The following is a 22,645-nucleotide window of genomic DNA, read 5'->3' on the forward strand; positions in this document are numbered from 1 at the left end:
ATTTGGTATTAGTATTCCCTGGAAAACCTTTGAATCGAGTTTGGAAAAAAAAGAATTTGCATATAAATAGAATATTATAGAGATATCTCCATTTCTCTCGGCAAGGCATTTTTTGTTGTTGTTGTTGAATTCTTTACTTTTTACAGCTTTTTAAATAAATAATTCTGTAGTTTAACAAGGGTTTGAGGTTTGGGGAGGTTTGGACAGAAAATATATAAACTACATATGAATGAACATTTTGACCTTATTGCTACGAGTTAATCAGAAAACATCAAATTACTTAAAATGTGTTAACTACTTCCTTTTCTATGCTGTAGTTGATAATCCACAAGAAAATAAAATTATTATTAGTGCAAGTTGTGTGCTGGGTACATAAGCACATTCCAGTTATACTTCCTTTTGGAAGCTTAGTATGTGCTAAATATTCATCTATGTACAGCTTGGTGTCTGCATTACTAATAATTATTGCAAGTGCTGCTGGAGATGTGGATATTGAAGATATTAGTATAGTGTGCAAAGATTAAGTGAATAGTACTCAAATATGTTTCTTTTCTTCATTTTTTCCTTATATTTTGAAAGGAAAGGATAAACCAGAATCAATTCCAATGTCATTATCTTTCTTTTCAAGGTGATTTTGTCTTCGTGTCTCAGAAAGTGGAGGGCTGAGATAAAGGATTAAGCTCCACATTGTTAGCTTAATCATAATTGTGTTTTTATCATCCCAAAAATAATGCAGAAAAGGTCTGCAAGTGTGGGATGCAGATGTGCATAAGACTTGTAAGCACCTAGTAGGTGTAAAATGTTTTATGCCTTGCACTTCTGTTATAATCAGCCTTCCTTAGACTCTTGTTCTAACTTCAGTTCTGAAAGCAACTTAAATCCTTCTAGAATATGTGTGAAAAAAAAAAATAACCACATCAAATTAAAACACCTCTTTTTTTTACATTTTAAATCTTCTTTTTGCTAAAATAGCTTCAAAACCTTGATACTGGCTAGGTTTTCAGTGATGACTGATATCACTGTGTACTGACCAAAATTCTCTCCCTCCTCTTACTATACAGCATCTTCAAGACTGCAAGCCTTCTTTGAGACAAAACTTGTATTTTTTTAGTCCTGTATGTATCCAGTCAGCAATAAATTTAGATCTTGGTCCCCAAGTGGAACTGACAGAGAGAACAGTAAAACAAATCTATAAGAAATTATAAAGCCAAAATCAGATTGCTTGTAAATTCAATGTGCAAATTATTGTGTTTGTGAAACTGGAGAACATGAATGAAGCTGGAATTCAACAATATTTTCTCAGTGTTGATGTAAGCTAGTCAAAGTAACAGTATTGTTACCAGTGGACTCAGATCTTGGCTTTACTTACACCATTTCAATTTACCTGTATGATTACATAAATAATTGCAGAGTGAAAGTAAATTAGGCAATTCAAAGAAACAAACAAACAAAACCCTAAAACACTAGAAAAGCCCAGCCTGCTGCAGTCATGGTTGTGACAAAGATAAAGTTCTAGAAGTGTGATAATGTGCTCTTTGGGACCACTTGTAGTGATGAAAAATAGTTATTGAATAGAAAGCAGCTGAGAAGGGGGAAGTCTGAGTTCAGATTGTTGATAAAATGGATCTGGAAGGAAATTACCAGTTATGTTATTTCCCTCTCATAATACCTATTATTATTGATACTGATTCTGCATTGGACATGAGTCTTAGTCACTACTTATTATATAATTGCAAGGAAAACACACCTTGAGATAGTCTTATTATTTAAACATTCTTTTTTTTGTTCTGAACAAGCAATTCAACAGCATTACAGTGATCATCATCTTCCATCATTCAAAGTTTTATCATCATTGGCTTCTGATTCCCGTTGCAGGCCTCATAAATTCTCATCGCTAGTTGGGAAAAATAGGATCATGCTAAGCATTATTTTCCCACATATTACTACAATTCTGTTAGCAGTTTCAGACAAGCCCTAAAAAGAAAGTATGAGGATATGGTTCTTTTGTTGGTTGAACCAAATCATGACTCAAACTGACACAGCTATTTGTGTGCCAATTATCAGTGTGGGATAGTTTTTAAAAATCGTGTTATTTTTAAATTTGTTACGAAATTTGTTGTATCATTGTCAAGGACATATTGAAATTCAAGCTTATCTGTCTTTCCTAATTTAAAGTCAGAAAGATAGAATTGGTCCTAGGCCCATGAATCAGGTACAGATGAAAAAAAAAAATGTCTCTATTTTGTTGAGGTGTTCATGGGCAGAGTTAATTTAAATGAGAAAATTTCCCTTTTTTTGAGACATGTGGCTGATTTCTGCTGTGATATTCATCATTTAATATGTAAGCCCTGTACCTGGAGAATGTTTATATTTGGAAAGAGTCTGTAACTTCATGGGACTAGTATTCGTATCTTTCATCAACATTTGTTGGTTTCTCACCCTTATTGAAAGGGTCATAATAGAAATAATGGTTCATAAGACAGGCTATAGAAAGTTACTTAAGCTAAAGTAGCATGATGGCATTTTCTGTCCTTTGATGAGTAAATCTGTGTATTTGATACTTGATTTTGCTGGCATTTGGGCTGTGGCATGTTTAGAAAGTTGATCATGTATCTCACAAGCAATCTGCTGAATAAAGGTTTCAATGTATGAATATTTCTAGTCTTTCAAAAGAAAAATCTCGCTGATTATGATGCATTTATGAAATTAGTCAAATTGCAGAGTTGACTTAAATGTGTGCAATCATGAAATGTAAATAACGCACACATTTCAGAAATGCAATTCTGAAATTCCACAGAACTTTGTTTGACCTCATGGAAAGGTGGAGGAATACTCAAAACTAGTTCAATGAATGGAAGAAGATTTCTGCATTTTCTTTCTCCTTTGGTTACGTTGCAACCTGAAAACATGTAGAGTTTCTTTTTTGTTTTATCTTCCTTATAAATAAAGCTTTATGTGGACCAGACTTCCTTACAAAATGAGAGCTGTCTTACTTGTCAAGTTCAGCTGTTGTATTTTGGGTCTATTTGCTTAGAATTTCTCTCTCTTTCATTGAGGGCTGGCTTGGCAAAGCAGAGAACCCATGTCCCCACCACATTTAGGTGTCTTCTTCCCTTTCAGCAAATCTTTCTTGTATAGCCCAGCATTTCTGATCTGTTAGAGCCACTTGTATAATTCACAATATTGAAGTGGACAAACAGGATTGATTTATGTTAATGGCAGAAGTTTTAAGCAGTTCTATGTATTTCACAGTGGAGGACACACATCTTTCTGCCCAAAACTTCTGACTAGCAGAGCCACCTCAAAAGGCAGAAACCACCTGATGTACAAGACAGAGGTTTCAGATGTCTTCCATCAGTTTAGGTTAACATCTACTTAAGAAGTTGTTTTAGTACTTGTTAAGATGAAAATTCAAGTGGTAAAAAACCTGTTACCTGGATACATTTAAACAATAGAGGCCAAAACCTTTATTTTTTATGTGAACATGCACACTTGTACAGAAGGAAGTTTGAAACACTTGTTTTAGATATGAGTGAAAGTGATTCTGCCTGTAATTTTCACCCATTCCCATTCCTCGGTGTCTTCTCTAAATATTATGTGCAAGTGTTTCCAGTTTGTGTGAATGATGCTCCTAGTCCTTTAAAGCATTTAATGGAAATTCTGATCAATCACATCAGCTATGGGGGGTTGAACTGGCCAACTGTGGCAAGAGCTTTTGATCTTCCCAGAAGTCACCAAATAATTTCCAGTCAGTGAAACCTTTTTATAGATTTGTTTCCTTTATCCCCACCCGACTGCTTCTCTAACTTTATTCAACATGGAGCTGAAATCTTAAATTTTAGTATAACCCAAGGAGAAAAGGAGCTGTAGATATAAGGATTTTTATCACTAATTTTATGAAATCTTCAAGAGCAAGAGCTGAAGGATCAGACCAAAACACCATCTTCATTACATATTCATTAGAAAGACCTTACTCTACTTTTACTGCTTAAAAATACCGCAGTACAGGATAAGCCATACAGACCTTCCCACAGAGATAGTGGCTTGCCAGTAATATTACTGTGTATAAAACTGATGGTTTACACATAAAAATATCAGTTGAAAACAGTAGTTCCCTCTTTAACTGATTTAAAGGCTTACTATAGTTTTGCATCTCTGTTCACACAAGTTGGAGAAGCTGCTATTCATCTGTGCTTGCCAACATTGTGATTTTATTATAAATCAGACATTACAACATTTGGCTTCTTTTCAATTGATTTGAATGACATGTTCTCCTTCAGTGTTAATTAAAGCAAGAGCTCCAAGATCTAAAAGATAAGACTATAATACTTCAGTACATTTCCTCTAAAATGCCTTTTATGAGATTTTTTTTAAAGTACACAGTGACTTCAACCAGAAATATCCAGCAGTTCTAACTTGTGTTGGAATTTTAAGTCTCAGAGTGCTTTTTCTTATGGGATGAACTTTTTAGAACTTAAAAATAATTTTAAAATCCATTATCTGAAAATTTATGTAAGTTTTATTTACATAAAAGTAAACCATCCTGTTCAGCTAATTTCAAAAATATTTCTCATTTTCCCAGCTAGAAGTCTGCTGGGATAAACAAAGAGAATATTCTGGAGCAGAGCTGGTCCAGCCAAGCTCATCACTCCTCTCTCTCTATCCCCTGTAGTTTAAGGAAAAGGTTTAATGAAGTAGGAATCACACAGTACATTTGTTTCTTTATTCCTTGAAATCACAGCCAGATTTTATCTCACATTGCAGCTCAGTATCCTCACTCTGCCAATCCAGGACAGTTAACTAGTCTATTGACAACTGTGTTTTACAGATTTCACAGTGAAAAAACCTCCAAAGATTAGTTTTAAACTGAATAGTTATCACTTCCTGCATTTAATTCTTGCTACTATTCAATTTAGAACCTCCAAAGATTAGCTTTAAACTGAATACTTATCACTTTCTGCATTTAATTCATGCTACTATTCAATTTAAAAGGATAACATGGATTCTGAATACAGTTAGATGATTCTAAAGCTTCCTTTTGTAGGTGTAGCTTGTATCTGTAAAAAAAATGTTTATCAGTGTAATGGTGGAAAAAGTCTTTTTTGGAACATTTTGTATGTTTCAAAGAGAAAAATCACATAATTAAAAATTTTAAAGGGGCAAAAAATTGTATAATAATAACATAGAAAATCTCTGTCATGGGGAATGGCCCAAGCCAAATTTTGCAGATCCCGTGGTGCAATTATACTGTAAAAGAAAATATGGAGAAAATTTTGTAGAATTTCCAAGCCAGTGGAAATACCCCAACACACTTCTTTCTTTCTCACCGTCATTATATTATTATAATTTTAGAAACCAGTATATGTTACGAACACCTTTAAAGGTTAGAAACTACGTTCATTTCTGTTCAGGATGTGGGAGAACAAGGTGTAATTGCTTTTGTTTACAAATGGGTCTTAGCTTGAGGTGAATGGGATTTAAAGCCCTCCCCTAACTTTCACACGTTCTGTCTACTAATTTAGGTGATTGTCTCAACACGTCAGGCACGTATGGTAGCCATGAAAAGAGTAGACTGGAGCAGGACTGCAAGATGGGGGCGAAATGCTTTTTTTGCCTCTGTCTGAGTGTGGATTTTGAGCCACCAAGACGAGGCAGGAAAGGTGCTTCAGGGGAAGAAAAAGGGGTGGTGCAGACATGTACCTGAAGGTCTGTAGGTGTGTGGTGCTCCCCTGGCCTGCAGAAGGTGCTGAGGTGTCCCAGTGCCACAGTCTCAGGACATCCATGGAGCCAGCATCAGTGTGGGGCATGGACAGGGAGCCCTATTGCCCATGTGTGTCTGAGCAGTCTGACGGCAACGTGATCCCCAGAACAGCATGGCAAAGTGCCTGCAAGCTGAAGCAGGGAGGGCTGCTTTGATTAGATTTTGATAAGGAATGTGGAGGAATAAGTTGGTTCACCCACTGAGCTGTCCCTCTGCGTCAGGCTGCTTACTGTCTGATAAAATAGGGAGCACAGTAGCAATTTGTTGAAGACAATGTTCTAAGAAATGTTCTAAGAAATGCAAGGAAGCAGGCTTCAAAAAGACACCTATTAAAAGAAAAGAAGTCTGATTTCTTGGGGTCTGAGTAAAGATATGGCCTAAGATTGCTTGTTTTGAATGTCAATTAAATGCTGATTTCTCAGCTGATCAAGCAACTTTGTCTCACATAATTTCAGCTTGGTCAGGACTGATCAAATAACTCAGGAAATAAATTTAGCAGATTTGGGGAAGTTTGATAGAAGAATAGAACCACATAGAGCCTAAAGTGTATTTGATATTGTTTCTGTATTGTAACAGATTTTTCTATACCCATGGCTCCTATGACTGTTCCTGTTGTGATGCAGGAAAATCTCACTTATTTAAACCTTTGATAGATAATTTTATATTTTCCCATATCTTCTGTACTTTGACAACATGTGGATGCTTATTAAGGACCTTGGAAGTGGTACCATCTTTTCTCAGAGGGTTCTGTTAACAAAAAGCAGTGGAAGCACATAATTGTTTACCAGTCTATCCTTTCAGCATTTTCCTTTATTTTGCCACTTCTTTTGAGAGGTCCTTTTTTCTGTTTTTTGAACCAAATCACCTTCTTCCTAGCACATCAAAAGCACAGAGCACCCTTCTACTTCTTTTAAACACAAAGACAGTAAGAAAAGCATATCTGATTGTTAGTGCAAAAATATGCAAACTTAACTTCACTCTCTCTTGATGGTGTTAATAATAAGCAGAAAAATACTTTGATAGGGTTTTGGATTGGGCAAAAAAATGAAAACTTCTGAATAATTAATGGTTTGTCAGCTGAGAATTTTATAGGTTTGTTTTGCTGATAGTTTTACTAGTATGAAAAAGTTGCAAATGAGCATGGAAATGTCCAAAAGTAATATGTTAAACACACCACCCAACTGCTCATCCCTTGCAGAAGATATATTGGGTGTCTGCAGACTTCACACATCACTCATGTTTATCATTTATACAGCAGGACAGCTTTATTTATGCACTGGAACAGCTGTTTATGAGAATGTCACATCTTTCATAATGTGTATTTGCCTTTCACCATGGCTTCCAAGCTCTTTCGACATAAAATCAGTGGGAAGACCTAAGTCTGTACAAGAGTTTCTCTGTCTCCTCTATGTTTGTTTTCTTAGGTGATTAAAATATTTTTGTTAGACTTACTCTGTTTTGAAAAGTGTCAGCCGTGGGTAAGCATGCATTAAAGTTACAAATATTACAGGAAGAGCTTTTCCTGGACAGAAAACAAGCAGAAAAATAAAACGGTTAGGATGTTTAGAGGAGTCTACAAAACTTAGACAAAATTCCTGAATCTTGTAAAAGTATAATAGTTCTTTTAAACACTTATGTTGCCATAAACACTTTATCAGGGATACAAATGGCTATTTTATGGAGTTGTACAAAACCTTTATAAAAAATTCTTTGGTTTTCAATTATGATTAGCAAACCAGTGTTGTGTTCACTCATTACATGGCTTTGTTTTGCCTTTCTTTTCTTGTCAAACAGGTGTATTGTATGAAGTTGTTCAGAGCTTCCCTCGAGTGGAGGAAAATGTGGAGGTGGATTCATATGTAAGCAGCCACAGGTGGAGAAGGCACTCAGAGTCACTCAAATCAGTGGACACCAACAGAGCCAGCATGGGGCAGGATTCTTTGGAGCCAGGGGGTTTCACCGACCTGCTGCTTGAAGAGGGACATGACAACACTACGCAGATTGAGGTAGATATTAATTTTGTCTATTTTTAAATTAATTTTATTGTCTTTGATTGGGGGTAAGTAAAAAATTAGGATATTTCCTTTAGGGTATTCAAGTACTTATGGAGAGGAGTACCTCTGGTTATTGTATTCGTGATCCTATCAGCACATGGAAGCTGGAGTTTTCTCTTGTCCTGAGGCTGGAGCCTGTCCTTTATGACTTTTGAAGACAGTCTCTTGATGATATTTGGTTTTTTGCTAGAAAACAGTTAAGGGAATTCCCATGTTTTAGCAGTTTTTGCTAGAAAACTGGGAAAGGGAGTAGTACGAAAATATAATAAAATTGAATTCTGTTTTAAACACCTTAGTTTGTGAGTCTTTTCCTGACCTTTCTGGAGAGTGATATCCAGGCACAAAGGGGGAAAGACCCTAGCAAAATGAGAAATTAGAAGAAAATTCAGGTTAGTCATTAAAAAAAATTGCATATATTTGATTTTTAGTCTTCCAAAGAATAAGATGGATTGAGTCCATCTATGTGAAATCTTGGTATTTTCTCCCTCTGTTTTATAGTGTTATTCAACCACCAGTTTCTTGTTTAGATGCCAGATAGCTCTCTGTCCTGTTTTCTTTGGTTCTTTTATTGTTGTTGTGGAGGGTTTTTAAGTATTGAGTTTGGGGTTTTATTATTAATAAAATCTACATCCTGTTTCTCAGTAAAATGCAGTTTGGAATAAACTACACTTAACATCTTCAGTCAATATAATCTGCTTCCAAAACCACAATGTTGGGGTTTTTTTTCAGTTCCAGGAAGCTCACTCTCACAGGACAAAAAAAAAAAAAAAAAAATTGTTACTTACACAATTAAAAAAAAAAAAAAAAATGCAATATAAAACCCATGTGTAGAGACAATGGAATCTCCACTGCATGAGAAAAAAAAATAGTGCATTCAGAGGGGCATGTTTTGTGCTTGTTTTTAAGGTTCCCAGTTGGCACAGCACTAACTACATTTTTCCTTATATGAACATGAAAGTCACTGGTTGGTAAATTGTAGTTTTGAATTTCACGTTGATTTTCCTTACTTCCTTTTTGCCACTTGTAATCCCCATTTGCCCATACCTGTAGCAATTCTTTTGGGCGATAACACAGATCAATCTTGCTTCTAGTTATTTTAGCAGGTAAAGTGCAAGCTGTCTCAGGTACAGGGAAGTTTTAGTAGCTGATCTTTCCATGGCTCACCCATAGATCCCTATGCAGTGTTTCCATTCAGCTGGGTTCCAAGCTCTTATGAAGCAAAATGGTCAGATGTCCCCCTCTAACATTTATGTATAGCATGATTTGGGGGGGAAAATGATCGCTTGCAAATGGATATTCATAGAATTTTATTTTTCCAGGAACATCTTTCCTGACAGATTAATGGCTTTACAGTGTCTTAACCTGAAAAGTTTATTGAATTCAAGTTTTGTGTTCTCTTGCAAACCTCTTTTTCTAAGGTCTTTTCAGCACAATAAGATAAGGGAGTTGTGGTTTTACACATTATCGGATTCCATTGAAAATCCCCACTACAACCCACAGCATCTCACAAAAAAACCCCTTGATGCCTGGCCTTATAGAGGAGGTAGAGTATACAACAGAAATCCACAGAGGAAGAATCCATACATTGCAGTCTTCTGTAGCTTGGCAGCTTATCTCCAGAAGTGCTGGAGAGCTTATTGATTATTTTAAATCCTTGCTGTGTGTATATTGCAGTGGTTGCTAAAGAAAATCCTGAGAATGAGTATTACCTGCCACTTACATTTAGTGATGCTGCGGGATGATGACATCTCTCCTTTACAGATACCGGTTTTTACAGATACTGTTTTCTCTGAAATGTTTTGTGGGGTTACCATGCGAATGCAGACTTCTTTAATACAAAGACTGACAGTGATGAACATGTTTTCACTTGATATTATTTGGTGTCCTCTTTATAGTGATGAGTTTACTTTCTCTCCAGCTTTATAAACCTAAACCCTTACTCCCTCTCTCACTCCTATCCCTCCCTGTTTAAAAAACAAAAAAAAACCAAAACAAAACAAAACAAAAAAAAACCAAAGGAAAAAACCCAACAACAAAACCAAGACAAAAATAAATCCAAAAAAGCCTCAAAAACCAAAACAGACAAGGGAAAAAGGGAACACCATAGGTAGATATTTCTGGACACTGTTTAAAATCAAATATTTCTTGAATTATCAATCCATACAATCAACCGTAAGGTGAAAAAAGATAAAATCAAACCTGTGTGCAGCACAGTTTAGTTCCACTGGTTTTCCTTTTATTTTAAGGTAATGACATTTTTGATTAATTTTTTCCCTTTGGAGTCACTGGAGTTGTTCTGTAGTTTCACAAATTCATGCTGCATCAGCCATCAGCCCTGATCCAGAGGTTATTTTAACTTCAGCTTGAGTGGGAGCATGAAGTGCAGGTCTTCTAAAGCTCTTCATGCTTTGTAAGATTGGTTTGTCACACCTTTCCAGCACTCAGGATGGACTTCCTCCTATGCATAGGAAAGATGGTAATGGTGAGATTCTCTTTAGGGTGCAGACTCTCTGATCCAAATGGAGCAGTGCAGCCGGCAGGGAGCCCAGGTGTCTCTCTTCACATCTCCGTTTTGTCTCCTGCATTTGTTCGGCACTGTGATTTGGAAAAAGACTCATACAAAATGATATACACATTCATGTGCTTTTTTTAAGTAAAGATGTTCTCTTGAACTGGTCTTGAACTAAATTACAGAGACTAGCAGAAGCAGTGGTTGTAACCATTTGATTTGCTGGGCCTTCAGAAAAGAGCAGAGCCTTGGGAAGAAGAAGATAAGACTTTTAAGTACCCTTTGTACTGCTGGAGAATAGGAATGTCTTGGTCCACAGGTGCAGTGTTGGGGTGGCACAAACCCACAAAGATGGATGTTGCCAAAAGAAAAGCATGAGACATAAGTTTCTGCTGCAAGCCAGATAGGACTCCTGACTGTAATTTATAGGGTAAAATTAACATATAACACTCTTAAAACAGTATGACTATCTTGAAAGTACTCCTCTTCTACTTTAGAAGGATTATTATGGTTTGCCAAATAGAGACTATAATGTTGCAAATCCAAAAAGCCTCCCAAGGATGGAGGTTAGTCCCATTTGCTTTATTTGCAATTGGTACTCTAGAGCTCAAAGGCAGAGGAGGTCATGTTCTATTAGAGACTTATTATGTTTTAATTCCCATTAAATCAAATAACTAAAGAGAGAGAGAGAAAACTCTGAAGAGGGACAAAATAAAAAGAGTGAGATCCCATCTTATACAGATGGGTGGAAATGTTACAGTCTGAGAAAAATCCCCAAAGCAGATAGCCTTGGACAGGTAAAGAAACATGCTGTCAACCATCTAAACCAACTGTAAGGGGGAGCCCCAAAATACAGGATTCTGGTGATGCATTGCAACAAGTTGTCTTCTTGCCTTCGTGGCAAATGACAGTTCCTGAGGGTCTCCCTTGAAGACAGGACCATCTATGACTAATCCATATTTCTTTGCATGGATCATTAAGCCAAACATTAAAGCCTTCTTCCTGAAATAACTTCAGGACTCTCAGAATTCTTCTTTCTAGAGAGTTTGTTTCTCAAGTTTCTGGTATTTCGCAATATCATGACTTCAAGCCTAGCTTTCCTTCCCCCTGCCCCCCCCCCCCTTGTCTTTTTTTAAGATTCTTCTCTTCTGTTTTGATGGTCAGGGTGGTTTTGGGTTTTTGCTTGTTGTGTAATCTACTGCTTTTGTTTATTGTGCTCAGGACATTTAGAAGTGCCTTTTACTTATGATAAATAGAGCTTAGGAAATGCAACATGTCAGGTGGAATTTGTTGCTGCAAACACTAAGTCTTTGTAAAAGCAGTGAGTATGAAAATACATCTTCATGAATATGTCTAGTTTGACATGTCTTTGCTCAAGCAAGGAGAAGAATAAGACAAATTTCATATACTCTTGTAAAGAAAAGTATACTCCATAATGACTCACTTTTATTAAGTAGATAAGTATTAATATTGTTAAAATGAACTCAGCTTCATGGTGATGATGTGATCAGTTGTTCTCTTAATCCCCAAAACCCTGTGGCCATAATGTCTTGGTTTTTAAAGACAGTTGTCTGCGAAGGAAAGCTAGAGCCTCCCTTGGAATGGAGAATGTAAACCCCCTTCCCTCCAAATTATTATAATTTTGCAATTAGGGTCTTTGGGGCAAAGATATGGGAATAGGAGTAACAGGTCTTTACTAGGAATATCAAGAAAGGAAAATACAAATGTAGGGAAAAAAAAAAAAAAAAAAGCAAGGTAGCAAACAAAAATCGTGGAAAAAACCCTGACAGAGTCAGGGATACAACCTGGCACCCTGTTGGTCAGGGTGTTGGAAGCAGTCCAAATAAGTCCTCCTGGAGTAACAGATGTGGCTCTGGGGAGGAGAGATGGTCCTGTAGAAAGTCCAGTGGTGTTGAGATGGGTCCGGTCTTTCGCCAGGAATCCAGTGGAAAAACTGGACACCTTGTGTCATTCAGTCCCAGTTTTTATCTAGCTAGGAACAGCTGGCTCCTCCCACACTGGGTGGAGCATCTCACAATGGGATGATGGAATGTGTCATGTCACTGGTGGGCCCTAATGGCCCATTATCAGATGTCCCCCTGGAGGATGGAGGGGTGGTGAAAGAGATAAGAAACACTGCCCCACCTGGTTTTAATGGCTGGGCCATTATCAGAAGGCATCTGCCCCCTCACTCCTGGAGTTACAAGAGAAGGATAAAACATCTCCCAAAAAACAGCTTCCAACAGATGAAATAGAATACACATTTTTAGGTTACATAACCCAAGACACATACATATAATGAAGGTGGATATCAGAGGTTCTTGTTGCCTGTTCATTTCTTGCATTACTAGGAAAGAAGCTGATCTCTGAAATGAATCTCATATGGATGCTGGTTCCCCAGTATTCACCACTAAGGGATCCATGAATCCATTCCTATTTTGCCATAGTACTTGCTAATGCAAGTCTGGCTACTGAGCACTGGAAAAGGCTTAATAATGCAATAATATACAACTAATCCATTAACATACAATTGTGCATTGCACAAGTTACATGATAATTTTTACATAGTTTAAAACATGCATCATTTTCAAGTGATTTCCCATGTTTTATTGGTTGTGTGTAGCTCCATACAGAACAGATTCTCTCTCTGTACGTATAGCTTTGGTCTCTTTATCACAGATCTTCCTTGTGACTGCAGTCACACCAGTGCAGGGTAAAGCACTGACAAGAATAATACAGAGAAATTGAACTGGAGAAGTCTGTGATATATAGTTTGCATTGTCATGAGCAGAAGGTGAAAAACTTTGCAAAATAACTTTAGATCATGTGAATTACTTTCAAATTTGTTGCCACTGTATAGAGATACTAAATCAAAACAATAGTCTTTCACAAACTTCAAATATCAAAAATAAATCCAGCAATAAAATAATAGATTAAATCATAGTCAAGCTTGAGCTGAGTGCAGTAAAGTTTTATTGCTTTGCACCAGCAAAAATGTGAGGAAAAACATAATTTTTCATATAATGTCTTAGAACAGAATGAATGATTGCTACTGTATGACAGAGGAAGATTCAGTTCTGAGAAAAAACCAGCATGCTGAGCATGCTAAATCAAACCAAACTCAACTGTATCTTATTTTCTCCACCCCACATAACATTTTGCTTGCAAGCATAGAAAATTGTGGCTATTTCAGTGCAAATTACTTCTTTTTTTTTTTTTCTTTTTTTTTTCTTTTTTTTTTGTGTTGAAGAATTAATTTATTCTTGTGGATGTCACTGGTATCTCATACTGTGTATTGCTTTTAACTATAATAGAATTGTTGCCTGCTGAAGTCACCCTTCTTTCATTGTTTCTCTCCTTTCTTTACTTTCTCAAGATGTTGTTTGAAATGTAAATTTTAGCAGCGCCAGTAGTTTATACCTGAAAAGCGTCTTGCCCCCTATTGAAACAACACTTGTGGATTTCCTACTGATAAAAAAGTCTTTTGCTGGATTTTGCTCCTGACCCAGAGTTTTTGCCCAAAAGAGAGCTTCTCCTTTATCAGTCCCAGTCACTCATGGAAGTGAAGATGTCTGTTTCTGACTGGCAAAAACAACAGAAGGGATTGAGTTTTACAGCCCTTGTGATTTGAGAGCAATTACTCTCAGCTACTGACAGCAGAGTCGGCATGCCCATTGCTGTGTCCCCACTGCAAGTCTGAGCAAGGAAGAAAATAAATGGTTGGGATTAAATTTCCCTCAGCTGGACAAATGATAAGGCAATTCTGTGATTAGCTCTCTAATGCACTGTATTAAAAGTAGAAAAACTTGTCCATGAGAAAAAGAAGCCTTAAAAACTAAAGAGTATTATAGTCTCATAGTGAGCTGTCAGTTTGGCCAAGCCTGCCTCTGTCTTCTGTTTTGTTCCTGCTTTGCTTATTTCTTTTTCTTCCCATCCCAATGCTTTAATGCCACTTGCATTTGAAGGACTCAGAGCAGTGTGAATAACACTGTATTCTGAAACCGTGGTTCCTGCAATATTCTGTATTTAAGAAAAAAATCCTTATTATTGCAGCCTAATGGGTACTTCTGTCCTTCTTCCTCATCCCAAGCTAAGGGAGTGTCCCCCTTTACTTCCAAAATCTCTTTTCTGACTTGCAATTTTTAGAGCTTTTAGTTGCCTGTGTAAAGTTGCCTCCTTACTTACCTTTTAAATTTATAGTTCAAATGTTTATCATAAATAATATTTGTATCTTCCTTCCCCTGTCAGTGATCCTCAACAGTGCTAGTTAATTCCATGGGAAACATTTCTTGTATTGTCATTTAGTTTAATAACATCAGGGGTGCTATTGACCCCTCCACCACTAGGACAGAATTCTTTTCTTAGTGCATAGTCACATTTTAAGGCAGATTATGAAATAGCAAAGTAATGCATATTTAATACAAAGGTTTGATCAGATTTTAGGTTTCAGTTGAGGCATTTAACACATAAGTGAGGAGAAATTAAGCTTTGCAGAACAGAAATTTGTCACAGAAATTTGATTCCTTAGAGAGAAAAAGAACAATACTTCTGTTATGAAATTTGTATTTACAAAAGTGTTGGGAGGGGGAACTAACTAAAAACATGAAGCAACAATCAGTTTTAGTTTAGGTACCTGCTTTCTGGTGTGGCTTCATTTTCAGAACAGATTCTAGACTATATAATTGCGCTCAAATAATATTTAGTCCTTGACTGAAATAAGGGAAACATTAGATTTTGGATAAGGTTCATTTCATTAGAACTAAAGTTCTAAGTGAAGAAACACACTTTAATTGATTTAATTACATGGCTGAAGCTTTCCAGGTCTACTTACAAAATCGTTATCATAACAAAAGTTATATTCACTCTTATTTTCACTTTTAGGGATGTATAATTGTTTCTTGTTCACAGTTAATAATTACTACGTCACGTGATTTCTGGTGTATATGTAATTTCTGGTGTATGACTCATTCAAGAGAAGGGGGGAAATCTGGGCTCTTCCTGTAGCCCTGCAAATATTTTTCCCAATCTTTGATCAAATTTCAGTTACCTAGTATGGACTTGGAACCTCCAGGGCTAAAACAACTAAATAGACTAAAATACATGGTTTTACAGTTGAAAGTGGCATTGCAGCAGATTTGCAGCCATTTCAGGCCCTGTCTTATGTTGCCTTAAGCCATGTCACTTGTACCTCTAACACAGATGTCCTGCTGCCTCTAAGCCAGTGTAACTTAACTCCACAAGTCTCTGTTGAGACTTCTGTTGAAATATGTGCTGTTCACATCTCTGGTGTTTTCATAATGTGCTAGAGGATTAAACAAATATCCCATGATCCCTTTCTACTGCGCATCATGAAACTGCAAAAGCTCCGGAGGTCATTTACACTGGATGTTGTGGATGTCAAAATTTGCAGAATGAGGCAAATTCTTGGAATACGAATTTGTCATGGGTTATTAAACACAAAGGGAGCTTCTGAAGGGCAGATTATTGGACCCTAGGGAAAACGGGGAATTGCCATTGTTAGCTCTGGATCCCCTATGTTTACTGGGCTTCACACAGGCAGAATCATAGAATATCCTGAGTTGGAGGGGACCCACAAGGATTGAGTCCAATTCTCTTTCTCAGTCAGTTCTGAGGACCACGTGAAGATGTTTGACTTAAGATAATCCAGCTGTTCTTGTGCTTTTTTTGGTATCCATTTACTAGATTAAGTTAAATATTATGTTATTTTCATATTTGGGAGCTTGAAATTTACAGTGGAGATTAAGGATGTATTGGAGGAAGAATCTTGGGATATGCTGAAACTGTGCCACAGCACTGAAACCATTGTGGGTGTATCTTTTGTTTTCCATTTAGCAGAATATTTAGATGTCATATTTTTGTTGTAGGAGAGCTAAAATTTTATGTTAAATTATATAGTTGATATAGTAATTGAAGGCTAAGTGTTGTAGAACTTTCTTGCTGTATTTTAATTTACTTTTTTATGCAGATGTTGTTATTGTTGTTTTAAAATGTTTTTATTCACATTTTTCAAGAGTTTATTTTAGAAAATTAGCTTGTTACTTTGGAGATGGAGAATGTAATTTATTTTCAGAAATGTTGAATATAATTTTTTCAAACTGAGTCAGGAGAAAAAAAAAATGTTTCCTTTTCATGTACCCTTAAGGAAATTATTTGAACTTTCTCTTTATGTGATGTCCTAAGACAAACTAAAATGTCTGGAAATTACTGCTAAATCTAGTATTTAACTGATAATTTTTAATCATTTTTAAGAAGAGCAAGAAAGTGAATTAGTCTGGAAAGCAGCACAGATCACACATGAAATGTCCTAATTCTCTGCTCTTGCTAAATTACACCAAAAAGTATGTCACCTGCAATTAGAAACAGAATCTGGGATAATTGTTAATTTATTCACTATTTTCTGCTTGTCCAGCTGAGTTTTTCACCACTGATGTCACGTTTCCTAGCCAAGCCAGCAGACTGAAATATCACCGTTTAGGGGATTTTTTCAGGCTTTCTGTTTCAAAATGGTAACTAGGCAAATGCCTCATATATCTTTTTCTTTTGAATATACTGATTGCTTACTTATATCAAGGTCATCTTAACACTTTTACTGGGTCTTGCTGCAATGTTCAGCTGGACTGAATGCATTGCCAACGCTATAAAAAGTGTTGTAGCAATGAGCCTGTCAACATTTCCAATATTCTCAATCTAAACTCAAGAAGTGATGGTTCTGCTAATAACTCAGGTATAGCTGAAAAGGGAAAAGGCTGGAGGAAATATTTATTCTCTATTTCCTTTAAGCTTGGGAGGAAAGGACGGAGAAGGAAGAAATTAAAAACTAGCTTCCCCACTCCTAAGTAGGAGGACTCCATTGTAATCCTGAGTTCATTTCCACATGCTTAGCTATGTTGGCACACAAGGCATTTAATTTAACACATTGATGAGAATGAATCTTTATAGCAAGGAAGCAGACGGAATTCAGAATTTAACGTCATCTGCCTTTGAATTTTCTTAATGATAATATTTTACTTTTCCATATCCTTCATCTTCAACTCCCTAAAGCATATTCCAGAACGGTGGAACTCATGACTGAAAAGTGCTATGAGCAGAATCAACAGACCTTGTACTTTCTGAATTAATTATTTCAGTCATGCATGCCTCAGCTCCTGCTTGAAGGGATTTGCTGAAAATAGATTTAACATGTGAAGCTGAAGATTAGTGTGACTGTGAAGGCTGGGAAGTCTCTCCTTTCCTAGATACCTCCTTTCTAACCCTTTTGACCATGTTCACCTGGAGTGTCCTCAAGAGAGGAATCTTGTATCAATTTGACCATGCAAAAAAATAGATTATGTTCATTTCTACCCATGCAAAGCAAACAGCCTTAGCTAAATTAACAGCACTCAGCAAATTGAGCGTAGTTGCTTGGAGCAGGGAGTGAGGGTGAATACTTTACCAAGTTGGTTGTGCAGAGGAATTTGGGTAAGTAAGTAAAAAGTTGTCACACTAAGCCACACAATTCCAGTTTGGATAGTACCAATCCTTAGGGATAGATTTTCAAAGCTGTAGGAATTCTGCTGACATTGATGGATTACTCAGTGTCTCTCCAAATCTTTCATGTTTCTTTAATATGGGAAAGTCAATTATCTGTTATCCCAAAACAGTAACAATGTGTCATGTAAACAGATTGGTCCATTGTTTCAGATTTTGTCAGATGCTTCCTTTGACTCTGTAAATTTAGTATTTTTTAAAAAGTCAATAATCTATCCTCATTGTGATTGTATGAGTTATACAGACTTTTCAAAGAGAATAATAAATGGGGCCAATGCTCAAAATTTATATCAGGAGGGGGATCAGAATCAAGAAAGTTCCATTTGTAAAATGTGCATTTGTTCTTCCAAAAATACCAGTTAAATGTTTTCAGCTGCTGAAGAAAATGCTGATGAAACACTTCTAAGAGCTGTAGTATTTGATACACACAACAGGAAAAAAAAATTAAAAGACCAGGGATTTTCCTGGGTTTTTTCTTCTGTAACACCGGCATGCATTCGTGTGCAGCATGTCTAAGTGTTCACAGACCATCACTAAAAAAATAGTATACTTTTTCTGGAAAACAAAAATGGCAATAGGGGATCTTGGAGAGTGTGCAGCAAATTGCAGCGTGAATAACGCCGGAGAGGAAAAAAACAGAAAAAGAATAGCAAACGTAGTCCCCAGACCTTTCTGTGGCACGACATTTAACAAAAGTTGGAGAGATGTGACAGAGTTACTGGAGGCTTGCTTCATGCATTTTTAGTAAGCTGCATAATTCTTCACAATTTCCTACTAAAATTTTTAAATAAATGAAAGCATCATTTTCTGAGCAGTCTTTCTGTAACCTTGGCAACTAAAGTGGGAAGAGGGAGAAATTGCGGATGGAGTTCCTATCTGTCTGATCTCATCTAGGCAGAGCAGTAAATGTCTAGAGGGATAAAATGTCAAGATGTCTCAGAGGCATTCTGTTCCAGTACAGGTAACAAAGCAAGCTGTTTCTCAGGTTCTTCCTGCTCCAGGCATGCCTCTCTTCTGGTGTATGAAAAGTGTCTTTCAGTCACTTTGTCTGCTAGAACACACATAATCTGGCTCCAAAGTGCTACTGCTTAGACCTGGCTTACATAGGTCAACAACCTGATGAGTGTTTATTTTGAGGGTATAACTTTGGGGGTATAATATTTGCTGGCACAGTGGATTATAGCAAGTTTGGTGAGGATGTTTGGAACATCTTCATTCCATAGTCATAAGCTAGTGCCCCCAACGTCCCTATTTGACTAGAAAACAAAACCCCCAACTCTTTGTTGAGTCAAAATTACTTTCATTTCAAAATGTAGTTGAAAGGAACAGCAATTCATTTCAGAGATTTTTTTTTTCAATAAACCTGGAGACAGAATTTTGATTTGATCATTAGTCACTAACAGTGTATACAATGTTGATTTTCCTTATATTATACCAGACATATTATTCCATCACCTTGGAAAGCAAATTAATTACTTAAATACACTGCAGAGGTTTTGTTTCTTATATAAACATTCAATAAAGGGTAGGACACATCTGTATACTGCTGCAATAATGAACATGAATTTAATATTTATACAAAATATTGGGTGACTGTGATTGCTGAAAGACACTGGAGTCTATAAAGTCTGTTTTTCTTTCTTGGTTGTAGCTAATATTGAAATTTGAGGTGAAATTCAGCTCTTCTGTTTGGAAACCTAAGTATAGATGCATGTGGCATAGATGAGGAATGTGAATCTTTTTACCAGGGCATGTGGAGGTAGGAGAGGGGGAAATGGCTTCAAGAAGATATGTTTAGATGAGGTATTAGGAAAAAAGTCTTTGCCATGAGGACAGTAAGGCACTGGAAGAGGTGGTCCGGAGCAGTTTGGATGACTCATCTCAGGAGTATTTTAAGGCCAGGTTGGATGGGCTCTGAGCAACCTGGTCTAGCAGCATCCCTGCCCATGTCTGGGGAATTGGAACAAGATGATCTGTAAGGTGTCTTCTAACACAATCTATACTGTGATCAAAGCTGTTAGAAATTTAAGGTGAAAAGTGCCTCGCTATAGATGCCTGATATAATTTTAGACTGTGGTTATACTGAATGGTTCACTGCCACTCCTGTAGCATAAGGGTCGGCTGTAGGTCCTGAATCATATCTGCAATTTTCAGATGGCCCTGGGTTCCTCCAGTGTTTAGTCAATTAGATCTTATCTATGGTCAGTACAGGCAGTGCACTTAAAGTGTGTATTCGGATTGTTCTAAAGTGGAGCTGAAGGAGCTGGCAAACCTTCACTGACAACATTTAATAGATCTGTGGTTCTGATAACAAGTGCTTACAAAGCCAGCTCTCAGGTAGACAGCTGCACCAAAGTATCCAACCTACACATTGAATAACATGCTGCTCTCCTACCTATTTTATTTTTTTTAATCTGAGTCTGAAGTGAAAAAATGTGGTGTGGGTTTTGGGTTTGTTTTGTTTTGTTTGGGGTTGTTTGGTTTTTTGTTTTGTTTGGGGTTTTTTGCTTGTTTTTTTTTTTTTTTGTTTTGTTTTTTTACAGATAAACCAATAAATTGAATCAAAATTGTATCAAGGTCAAAATGTTGAGATTCCTCCTCTCTTTTCCCTCTCCCTGTCTTACTTGCCATTCCACCTGGGGTTGATTTGAAACACAAGTAAAATCTCATGTATTCATCCTTCACTGGTTTTCAGTGCTCAGATGTTTTGCATCCCTTCTGTTGCTTGAAATTGTCAAAAGACACCCTTCAAGTCAAAAGTAATTCTGTAGTGCCTTTTGATTTATCTTCCTAGTGTCCTGTATTTAGATGAAAAAGGAAATAGAAGTTTATGCAATATTCCACTTTGGATCCATCTACTCTGAAGTAGCAATATAGGTTTAGAAGTTACACACAAGAAAAAATAACATCAAAATCAAAACAATGTGTTAGTACAATTCTGACAGATTTGAGTGTATTGGGTCAATTGCACTCTAGGTTAACTTGAAGGGAGTACTTTTCAGAGACAACAGAGGGAGGATATTATTTAGCATCCTGATCCTGTCTGGGTAATTGTGAAGCGCACAGAGTATTCCTCTTGAAAAAAAACCAGTGCGGATTCTTCAGAAAGCTTGTTTGCAGCCCAGCGCCAGGCAAAGGCAGCAACTAAGACACGCTTGTCTAGGCAACATGTGACTCATCAAGCATCTCAATTAAATATGATGTCTTAGAGTTGTGGCACGAGAGTTCTCAAGGGATTTATTTATTTTATTGAGCGTGACTGCATGATCTGATAAAGAAACATTTCTGTGACAAGTCCTTAAGAAATGTGGCTGGTGATAAGTTTGGTAAAACTGTATATAGTGGGTTTTTTTAATATTCTTGTGTACACAATCCAGACTGGAATGCTGTTACAGATGTATACAGAAAAAAATACATGTGAATAAAGCAAAATGCATGCTTTTTCGAAACAGAAGAGCAGTAGAAATTGCTAACCACTTCCATAATCCCTGTCTTTCTCTGTAAGCCATGAGTGGTGATTTTGAGATTTTGCATATTGATTGCAGATTTCAACCAGTCCCATGTTTTAGTAACTAAAGCTTCGTGTCTGTTGTACATGAAAGCTAAAGTGGAAGGTGCTGTGGCTAAATAAATCACCAGTTCATTTGCAATCTGTTTAAAACCAATGCTCCCAGGGAAGCCATGGTGATGCAGTTTGTCTGGCCCTGTGTTCACCAGCACACAGCTGGGCTGAGCAGCATGACTTTGGCAAAGGCTGGGGCTGAGTGAAGTGGATGTGGAAGCTTTATCCCTACAGGTAAAATGCTACGGCATTAATTAACCCATGCTTCTGCCTGTATCGACTTTGTATTGATCATACATGTTCCTACAACTGATTGCCCTACAATTTTGGCTCCAGACCCTGACGGATTCCTGAAACACGGTATCAACAGCTCAGGAAGTGCATCTCACACCAGTGAGCATGGAGGCAGCTTCCTGCACTGTCCTATAGAAAGTCCTGATCAACTACAAACTATACCTTAATACTTCAGATCTGTAACACTTTCCATAGCAATTTATATTTGCCATTTCCCCTCCTCACATGAGGCCTCAGGGCTCTTGCTTGGGTCTTGGTTGCAGTTTTCCTTGCATCTCTTCCAATAGAGAAGTGCCGAAGAACAGGCAATAAGGATCACTTACATCTCCTGGCATTTAAATATATAGTGGAGGAATACTTAGGCTACAGAGAGTTTAAAGTTGCTCTAATACCTGGATGAAAAAAAGAAGAAGAGGGTGTCTAATATTAAACTGAACTTATGTATTTAGTGGGAGGGAAAAAATTGCCCAAGTGTGCCTGTAAGTAGGTCAAAGTATAGAGGCTCAGAAACACACTGTTTTGTGTTTTGTTATATTCCACACAGGAAGTGGATCTTTAAAAGACTAAAATACTAAATCTTTAAAAGCTAACTTGACAAAAATGTAGTTATTTATTGTATTATTCGGAGTCATAAGCCCCCAAGAATGGAAACAGATGTGGTTCATAACCACTAATGCTCTGCAGTTCAGACCTGGCAAATATGTTTTCATGTTTACAAAAAATCATTTTTGCTGTTTCAGTTTCATGAACCCTTCAGTCATATATACATATCTAAAAATGAGAATATAAACTCCAAAACCTCTGTCATAATTGCACCAAAATAAAATTTCTGCTAGAAATTTTTGGGGGCATTGTATTGAAATGGTTCTTTTTATTTTCTTTTAGTAGAAAGGATGCTACAGAGCGGTTAATAAAGA

The 22,645-nt window shown here is 36.9% G+C and overlaps 1 protein-coding gene across 1 annotated transcript in view; it reads left to right on the top strand.

Annotated features, from left to right (window-relative positions):
* Positions 1 to 22,645, top strand: part of PLXDC2 (plexin domain containing 2) — a 258,009-nt gene that overhangs the window by 108,958 nt on the left and 126,406 nt on the right. Inside the window, exon 2 of the mRNA XM_040079639.2 lies at positions 7,556 to 7,767. Coding sequence (XP_039935573.1) covers positions 7,556 to 7,767 — 212 coding nt within the window. The remainder of the gene's footprint in view (positions 1 to 7,555; positions 7,768 to 22,645) is intronic.

This window comes from Hirundo rustica, chromosome 1, assembly GCF_015227805.2.
Source record: "Hirundo rustica isolate bHirRus1 chromosome 1, bHirRus1.pri.v3, whole genome shotgun sequence".
Lineage (NCBI taxonomy): Eukaryota > Metazoa > Chordata > Aves > Passeriformes > Hirundinidae > Hirundo > Hirundo rustica.